Genomic DNA, 10,396 nt, shown 5'->3' with positions numbered 1-10,396 from the left:
CCAGAAGCTCGACCAGCAGACCAACCCATGGCAGAATCAGATGCTGCCCCATCTCAATCACTTCCGAATCTGGAGATCTTCTCCGCTGAACATCAAGCGGAAATGGAAGCTATTTTGAATGTTCAATCTGAATCTATTCCAGCCTCTGAGCAATTGGAAGCCACGGAAGCTTCCCAACCAGATGAGAGTGCAGCTCTTGAACCAACTAGTGCTGGAGGCACTTCTGCAGAACATACTACTGCTCAACCAGAAGATGCCCCTTCTACTGAGTCTCCTGCTCATATTTCTCATCTTGAAGAGATCATACAGCGTATGCTCGAAAGAACACCTTCCCCAACAGAAGCAACGTTTGATCTTGAATTTGAGATAGATATTCTGATGAGAAATCTTGATAATCAATCAGAGATTGTTAAACAGTTGTCTTTTGAACGTGCTGGTGAGGTTAGTGCCACAAGGTTCTTCCGTGACCGCATCTCAAAAGAAGTCACTCGCACGGCAGAATCTTTGGCCAAACTGCATGTCGAAACCATCCTTTTCAGACAAAATGTTGCCTCAAGTCACGCTAGCATCTTGCTTGGTCATTCTGGCATCATTAAAACTGTCTCTAATCATAATTCGGCTATTCAATCAGTCTCCACAAAAGTAGAAGCATTGGACTCGAAACTTGTAACTATTGATGCTAAGATTAAGTCTCAATCTCAATCTATTGTTGATCTAAATGAACGAGTTTCGAATCAGGCACCATTTCTGAGATGCTGAATAATGGCATTCTTACTCTTATTGGCTGAGTGGATGAATTACTCAATCGTGTTCTAGCCAATGATGCCAAAAAGGGAAAAGCAGAAGGCAGATCTGGAGGACATCATGCAGAATCCTCCTTCAGAAACCAAGTTCCTCGGGATGAGGAAACAATGTTTAGAGACATTGGAACTGGTGATTAAATTCTTTTGAACTCTGTTTTACTATTTGTTTGTTTATCGATTATCTTATTTGCTATCTGCTTTCATATTCATCGATACTAACATCTAGGTTTTGGCATCACCGCAAAAATGGAAACTATTTGACTTAATTTAATTTTGGTGATGAGAGTCAAAACCAGTAGGTCATGTTAGCTAAAACCAGAAGACTATATAAAAGCAGAAGCTCTCGTATCACGTTAATAAAAGCAGTACTCTTTGAGTACTTATCAACTTAGAAAAACCAGAAGCAGAACGTAGCTTTATAAGCAGAACTTAGTTTAAGCAGAAGTAACTTAACGTCTTTAACTTGATCGTTACAATCTTAAATTTTACCGCTATTTTACCTAGTACTAGCATTAATTGCACCATTAATGTTGTACAAAGACATTTAATATGTCTTACCAGTTTTGGTATAAAGCAAAGACTGATTATTCTTAAAGCTTTCTGCAGGACCCTTTTTATGTGATAAAGCTGATTCTATAGAAGTCAAAAGAAGCCATTTTGCTTACGTTGGACTCAAGATTCCTATATATAAGAAGATCAATCCTCTATAGAAAATAACTTTATCATCATTATAAACGCAACGATTATTCCAACGTGAGTTTGAGCTATCATCAACTACTACTTATCTTCAAAGCTCAACATACAGAAAAGCAGCTTATGCTTTATTATCAATATCCGATCTTCTAAGATCATTTTGTGATGTTACTGTTCCATAACTCTTTTCAAGCTTTACTATATCATTGAGAAGAGTTTGTAAACTGGAAAAGAGTCTTTTCCGGAACTTTGTTGTATTCGTTTTTACGGATTTGTGTAACTAAGAGTTTCAGTAGGCTAAGTGTAAGCCCTACTGAAGTGGGTGTGTACAAGTATTGTACTGTAATATCCAAAGTCTTTTAGTGATATCTTCTGGAAACAGAAGATGAGGAGACGTAGAAGATTTTATCTTCGAACTTCCAGAAACAACCATTGTTCTACTGCCTACTGTTTTATTATTTCTCATTGTACTCCATTGGATCTTTTTCGCAATTATTGTGATCTGCTGGATTTACATTCGAACAAGACCAGCTAAATCTCTAACAGGAATCTAGCATCCTTTGCAAAGTCGTCAAACAAAGGAAATAGTTTATTCACCCCCTTCCCCAAACCCCTCTAAACTCCTTATCGATCCCCACCAACATGAATTTGCCTCTTTATTTATTTTTTTATTTTTCTTGATAACTAGGCAGTAAAGAATTAAAGAAAATAATTTAGAAAAAAAAAGGTAATATAGGATATTTCAATTATTTAAGACATAAAGTAAAATGTTTAGTAAAAAAATTCATTTTTAAAATTATGAATTTGAAATAGATTAGAATAATCAAATTTCCGATAAATCAATAAATCAATTATGTCATGGAGTTGGAACACAAATTTCTTGACGGAGGGACTGATAACAAAGTTGCAAAGACTGTTGGAGATCTAAAGTTAATTAATCATAATATCAAATCCAAATAGATTTTTTTTTCAAACTAATATTAGATTTTTCGGACATATGATTGAAAAAAGAAAGATTACTCCTATTCAGAGAAGCATTCAATTTGGTTAAAAATTTCCTAATATTATAACTTATAAAACTCAGTTACAAAGATTTTTAAGAAGTTTAAATAATATTTCTCCTTATATTAAGAATCTTATTGAGCATTCAGCTATCTTATATGATAGATTAAAGAAAAATCATTTATCTTTGTCAAATAAACATACGAAGCTGTTAAAAACATTAAAGAAAAAGTTAAAAATCTTCATTGTCTTATGTTTGCAAATCCCAACGGGATAAAATTGTTGAAACTGATGCTTCTGATATAGGTTTTGGAGGAGTTTTAAAATAAATAGATTCCAAAACAAAACAAGAATATCTTATTAGATTTTATTCTGAAAAATGGAATAATTCCCAGAAAAATTACTCTACAGTAACAAATTTTTTTTTATCTATTGTTAAATGTATTTTAAAATTTCAAAATGATTTATATAATACAAAGTTTATTATAAAAACTGATTGCAAATCTGCAAAATTTATGTTTATGAAAGATTTTAAACATGATGTTTCTAAGCAAATGTTTGCAAGATGACAGGCTCATTTAGCTCTTTTTGATTTTAATATTATTTACAAGAAATGTGAAGAAAATCACTTATCAGATTTCTTAACATGAGAATATTTATCTTAATGTTCTAATTTACAGATATGACTTTTCAAGGAAGAGGAGATTCTTCTTATAGAGGAAGAGGTAGTAGGGGAAAACCGCATAATATTATTGTTCAGTAGGGAAAACAGAGGCTTATAGCCCAAAACATTTCTAGTTCATCAGCTAGTAATACTGAACAAAATGATTCGTTATACAATGAATTTCAAGAATTTTTGAAACAGAAACAGAGAAATAATTAATATAGATTCTCAATCTCAAGCATCATATGCTAATATCATTCAAGATGATCAAGGTGATTCAGCTATATATATAGAGACTAAATATCGAGATTTAATTATTCTTATAGAAGAACAAGATATCCAATGGAAAAATTCATGTACTATCATGGAAAGATATTTAACCAATACATCATATGTATATGGTTCATACAAACAAGGAGGGTTTTATGAAAATATTTTATTATCAACTAAAAATGTTGAAATAACTCACTTTTATAGTAATACTCAACATAAAGGAATTTATAACTTCTCAAAATTTATTTTAAAAATTATTATTTCTATTGAAGAATGTGGTACATCTCCATTAGTTGAAAAAGAGTTTTGTTCCCAAATTCATCAAATGAATTTTAAATTTAATTTTTTGGGATTATATTGAGAGTTTTAATAAAACTATATTCTATGAAAACGAAAAAAGAAAACATACATGATTTTTAAAAATATGTGAAAATGTTTTTCATTACTTTGTTCCTAATTGGTTTTTAACATGGTGGAAAATATTCGGTCCATCAGCAAAAATTTTGCCAGAGCTTTTTATAAAACCAACGAATAATTGGTTAAATGTTTCTCCGAGTATTGAAAAATCATTTTCAGAACATTGGATTGATTGAAAGACTTTATGTTTCTTTATGGAATTTGGTATTACATGGATATGGAGATGACAACCTGAATTTGATTATACTGATAAGGCATTCACTGCTTATGGAGGGTTAGTTCAACAAAATTTTCGGACAAATTATTAAAAGTTGAACCTTACACAGGAAAGCCCTATGGTTTCTAGACTCTTCAACATATGGAAGAAAAAATTTCTTTATATCAGAAATACTGTAATAAACAACAAGAAAAAGATTCAATGAGTCCGTTCAATATTTTTACTCAGAAATATTCTGATATCTATTCCAAAGAAAAGATGATTGAAGTCTATATTGAAAAGATGAAGAAAGATCTTTATAAGAATATTGGAGGTTCAGACTCCAAATCAGATAAATCTATGGCTTCTGAATCAAGCAAAAAGCAATTCATCCTTTTAATGCAAATGCAGGATGCTCAAGATCCAGATGAACATATTCCCAATTCCTCTCATATTAGTGAAATATTTGAAAATTTAAAAAATTCGATAAAAGATCATATCAATGATGATTAAAATATCCATCTTTAATAATAACAAAGTTGGTGGAATATCACAATTTATTTTTGACTTCTGTAACCCTGTAACTATTTGCTTTTATAAAACATTGTACTATTTTTATTTTTAGTTGGAATCTGGGGTTTCATGTCCGGCTTTTCCCTATATATATAGGTCGTTTATTGTTCTTAGGAGGTGACGGTCGAGTTTGCTCCCCTCTATTCTCTTTCTGTAAAGAACCCTTCTTAAGCATCTAAATAAAAGCTTCAAGTTCTGATTACACCCCTGTAAGTTTACTTTTTTATTTTGTTTATATTAAAAAAATTATATTTAACAAGATTAGCATGAATGCTACGCTAAACTATTCATGCTACCTAAATATTACATAATCTATATTTATTTGTAACTTGAAATAAAATTGAGATGATAAAAGATTTATTTGAATTTTGGGACTTGATGTAATATAAAAGTTAATGGTTAAAACATAAGGTATAAGATGAACTAGGAAATGGTAAACACAATGTTCGAGTTTAACCAAGAACCTTCAGCCTGCTTAGACGAGAAATGACGTTTAAGGCATTTAAGGGTGATTTTTTTATGAATTTATGTTTCTGAGGTGGACCTCGGGAAAATCCTTTGTTGTTTAATTTCGTTGGCATCACTATGCCAAAAATCACTTTTTACTTCAGATAATATCTGAAGTAATAGGGTACTTAAGTGCCGAAGTATATGGACGTGAAGTAATAGATGTACCTTTTACTTCGCATAATACCCGAAGTTGTAGTATTGAAAATACCGAAGTCTTTTGGCCGGTTTTGGGAGAAAAACCGGTCCAGAATTGGACCGGTGTCGAAGTAATAAATGTGTTTTACTTCATCGATTATAGTGAATAATGAAGTAGTATATCATATAATTTCTTCTTAATTATTATTTAGCGACGGAATTCATGTTCAAACCCGTCGCTATTTTGCGACGGAATTCAAACCGTCGCTATTTTGCGACGGAAGTAATGTTAATCACCGTCGCTAGTATGCGACCGAATTGATATCAAAAACCGTCGCTACTTAGCGACGGGGTTCATATGAGTTCCGTCGCTAATATGTTAGGTAAATTAAAAAAAAATTAATAAATCTGTGTTATGAATTGGTGCGGTAAAATATAAAAAATTTAATAAATCTGTGTTATGAATTGGTACAATCGTGTAAAAGATAAAAATTTTAAGTATCGTAAAGTGGTAAAATCGTGTAAGAAAAAAAAATTTTAAGTGTTGTGAAATTGTGAAATCGTGTAAGTGATAAAAATTTTAAGTGTTGTGAAGTTGTAAAATTGTGTAAGTGAGAAAAAATTTTAATTGTTGTGAAGTGAAGTGGAAGAAATTGGAGAGAATTTGTATGTATTTATAGAGAGTGGTGGAAGAAAATAGAGGGAAAAATAGGCGGGATATAATTTTTTTGAAAATGGCGACGGTTTTAGTAAAATCCGTCGCAACATTTTAAATCGGCGACGGTTAAAATGGAGGGGAAATATATCCGGGGTGGAATTTTTTGAAAATGACAACGGTGTTCCTTTAACCGTCGCCAAATTTTTAATCGGCGACGGTTGGCTGGAACCTGTCGCTACTTTTAGCGACGGTCAAATGACAACCGTCGCTAAATATAGCGACAGTTTTTAAAAAACATTCGCTAGTTTTAAATATGCGACGGTTTTTATTGGACCGTCGCTAAAATTAGCGACGGGTTAAAATAAACCGTCGCCGATTTAAAATTTGGCGACGGTTTAAAAAATCCGTCGCATGTTTTAATCTTTTTACTTCACTGAGTCGTATTTTCATTATTTTTTACTTCATCAAAATTGATATGCCGAAGTAAAATATATAAAAAAAATACAGTGAAGCCCGTGTTTTTAAACATCCGAAGTAAAATATAATATTTTACTTCGCTTGTGTTATTAATGAAGTTATTGGTAATATATTACTTCGTAATTTATTTTTGCCGAAGTAACGCCTGGCGAAGTAAAATGTCATTTTTCACATAGTGCATATCTTTGTTAAATCTTTCTATGTTTTGTAATAAATTCCATAAATGAACCTTATATTCATTATTATTCTAAAAATCAAATGCTTCTTTTTCTTAACTCAGTTTTTTTTAATATGGTATATCGACGGGAAACTTTGTGTTTGTATGTCTTTAGGCTATATGCCTTTAAGAACATGCTCAATAGGTCTAACAATGTCACGTATCATAATCAATTTAATTCCAAGTGATAGATGATGGATATGATATAGATTTATTTTCTTCACATTCGCTTTTCTCATGCATTCCAAGTTGTGTTATTTAAACTCCAGTCTATACATGATTTAATTAAATAAAAATATGTTCTTATAAAATGAAGCACGATGAGAAACATAATGTATAACATAAATAAAACAACTACTAAAATAAATATTGTGGTATATATACGTGCGTTATAACTAATGATGAAATTAATGTTTGTTGGAGAAGGCATTTGACATGAAACAAAAATTTGTTGCAAGTTAGGAATGGAACCCAAGCTATAATCTATTACTATATCGTTTCACTCACTTAACCAAATCCTAATCTATAATCTTTTCATTCACTTTTCGTCATAAATTTATATCGCATTCCTCCTACATAAACCCACTCCCCAAGCTCAAAATTACACCATTTCTACCCTTTCAAACCAAGAAAAACAAGTTTAAAAGAAAATGGCAGGAGGAGGAGATCTCACATTCCCTGGAACTAAACCCACATTTGAAAACGACCAACGGATCGATGCAGCAACAAGGCGACCCCGTGGTAGGCCCGCCGGGTCCAAGAACAAGCCGAAGCCCCCGATAATCATCACTAGGGATAGTGCTAATGCGTTGAAGGCACAGGCGATGGAGGTGACTTCAGGTTGTGACTTGAGCGAGAGTTTGATAAATTTTGCGCGTAAAAAACAACGTGGCATCTGCGTGCTTAGTGCTACGGGTTGTGTTACTAATGTCGCGTTGCGACAGCCATCGTCTTCGGGATCGATTGTCACACTCCATGGAAGGTTTGCATTATTTCACCAACAACTTTTGCAAACCTAAACTCGTTTAATTTGACTTTAATTATACAAATTTAAGGATATATCCATTGTACTATGTATTTGATATAATCTACAAGATACTAGTATTTGGAATATAATTTAAAAGTGAATAGTATTATAATTTTCAACAAATCAAGATTGAAAAGATATATGAAAATTTGGGTATTTCCTTCGAGTTTATTTTATAAGTTAGTACGTCTTTAAAATGCATCTTCGTAAAGGACGTAAATTCACATTGATAGATATTATAAAAAAAGTAAAGCCATAAAATTGTGATATTAAAAATGGTGTGTGTGTGTGTGAGTGTGTGATCTGATGTTGAATCTGGGAAGAACTAAAATCACATTCGATAGCAGATTTGAGATCCTTTCTTTACTCGGTTCGATTCTGCCTCCACCGGCGCCGCCAGGGGTGACGGGTCTGACCATCTATCTCGCCGGAGCTCAGGGACAAGTCGTGGGAGGAAATGTGGTGGGGGCACTGATTGCTTCCGGCCCTGTGGTGATCATGGCCGCGACTTTCATGAATGCAACTTTCGATCGCCTGCCTTTCGACGAAGACGACGAGGTTAACGTCGCTGTTGTGAATCAGCGCGACGTCTCCGAGGTTTACGGGATTCCGCAGAGTCTGATCACCAACGGTAACTTGCCTTCCGAGGGTTATTCATGGCCATTGGGCCGGGCTTTAGCAAAGTCTACGTAAGCTTATTGATCTATACTAAAGGATTGATAAGAGGGATTTGTATGTTATGGTGGAGTCAAATGATACAAATAATTATTTATTTCAATCGTTCTTTAATCTTTTTTTAAATTGTGTTGTAATTATCATTGATTCTTATTGCAAAAAAGAGGAATATTTACTTTTTATGAGAGTCTGATTGCAAATTTATTAAATAAATAAATAAATAAATATATATATATATATATATATATATATATATATATATATATATATATATATATATATATATATATATATATATATATATAGATTGATCTTTGCCAGTCAACTATAAGCAGAGACGGATTTATTGAAGGATGTACCCAGTCCATTTTTTTAATTTACCTAAGTAAAAATCCCTTTATATGTGCACAACCCAGCCCAAATAATTGATCTGTTTTTTAAGCCAAAAGTTGTAGCATGTGGGCCATTGCAAATATAGTCACCCACTTCACTCTTTTGTGTTCTTCCTTTTTTTGTAATGCCCGAAAAATCCGTTCACGTAAGTCACATGCATGAAAGTTAATTTAATTATTTGTTTATTTTATTTAATGATTTTGTCCACGTACATTCACAACCATAACATACCTGTACACCTTATTGTCTTCTTTGTTTGTTGTTGAGTCATTGATTGACTATTACTTATTTATTTGTTTGATAATTATTTTATTAGTTGTTTAGGATCATAATTTGAACTATTTCAAAATGGACATTAATCTACTATTAACAATTGGGATTTTTGTTTGTTTTCGGAACGTCACATTTAATTACGTCATTGTATACTCCTCATTGTTAAGAGAACAAATCTCCTATCAGCCATGCGTTCTTAATTCTATTTTCCATAATACGTGTATTGTCGATTAATAAATATTTATAAATGATTTTTTCAAAAACTTTCAGATTTTTGTTAGTTTAATTTTTAATTATTAATGTCATATTTTATATTTAAAATTTTAAAGAATCGATAATGGGACTATGTTTAGATAAGTAATTTTAAAAAGTTTTTAATGTTTCATTAGTGGGAAAAAACTTAAAATATTTGTTTGGAAAAGTTTTATAAAAAAATTTATAAAGTGATTTGTGTAGATTTTTTGTCTTTTAATCGATCGACATCGCTTGAATATTTGTTTATGAGCCATTGATTCTTGAATTTTGATTGTTTTTTTGTTGAGTCATTGATTGACTAGATTGATTCATTTGTTTTGACATTACTTGTGTCTACCGTCAATACTGAGCAAGCTTTTTCAGCAATGAATCATGTGTTGAGGATCGGTTTGAGTTTAGAAGGGGGGAGGGGGGTTGAATAAACTCAATGGCAAACTTAATCGATTTTTCTTGAATGATGTGCTAGAATCCTGTTAGAGATACTAGCAGATTCTTGTTCAAGTTTAAAGACCAGCAGATCACAAGATAATGTGCGGAAACGATATGTTGGTTAGTGGGTGAAAAATAGTGAAACAGAAATGCAGTAGATTGCACAGAGTTTGTTTCTGGAAGTTCGAAGATGAATCTTCTACGTCTCCTCTTCTTCTGTTTCCAGAAGGTATCACTAAAAGACTTTGGTGAATACAGTACAATAGTTGTACACACCTACTTCAACAGGACTTACCCTTCGCCTACTGAAACTCTTAGTTTTACAAATCAACTACTTGAAAGATCTTAAGTTCTGGAAAGAATCTCTTTTCCAGTTACAAATTCTTCTATTTATGAAGTGAATAGCTTAAGAGGGATAAAGAAAATAGCTAGCACAAAATGATCTCAAATGATCAAGTGTATACACTGAAGCGTGTGTTGTTTTTCAGTGTTGAGCTTTTTAGATAACTGAAGTTTCTAGTGATGCTCGAATGATATTCTTTCACTGAGATTGTTCACTTCCGCTAGTCTTGAAAAGTGTTTCGTCTCTATATATAGGCTTTATCCAACGTTAAGATCTGAACGACTCTTTTGACTTTTCATTGGTTCAGCTTTATTTCTGAAAATGGACCCTGCAGAATATATTAAAGCAATCAGTCTCAGTTCATAACAAAAATGGTAAACCGT

The 10,396-nt window shown here is 32.3% G+C and overlaps 1 protein-coding gene across 1 annotated transcript; it reads left to right on the top strand.

Annotated features, from left to right (window-relative positions):
* The first annotated feature begins 7,268 nt into the window (after nt 1-7,268).
* LOC140817826 (AT-hook motif nuclear-localized protein 16-like) lies at nt 7,269-8,338 on the top strand. Its single transcript, XM_073177616.1, has 2 exons — nt 7,269-7,600; nt 7,993-8,338. The coding sequence occupies exons 1-2, from the start codon at nt 7,269-7,271 to the stop codon at nt 8,336-8,338; spliced, it is 678 nt and encodes a 225-aa protein (XP_073033717.1).
* Nucleotides 8,339-10,396: the final 2,058 nt, after the last annotated feature.

This window comes from Primulina eburnea, chromosome 17 (genome assembly GCF_022965805.1).
Source record: "Primulina eburnea isolate SZY01 chromosome 17, ASM2296580v1, whole genome shotgun sequence".
Taxonomy (NCBI): Eukaryota; Viridiplantae; Streptophyta; class Magnoliopsida; order Lamiales; family Gesneriaceae; genus Primulina; species Primulina eburnea.
Note: the sequence above shows the minus strand (reverse complement) of the source record. Positions and strands in the feature narration are given on the sequence as shown.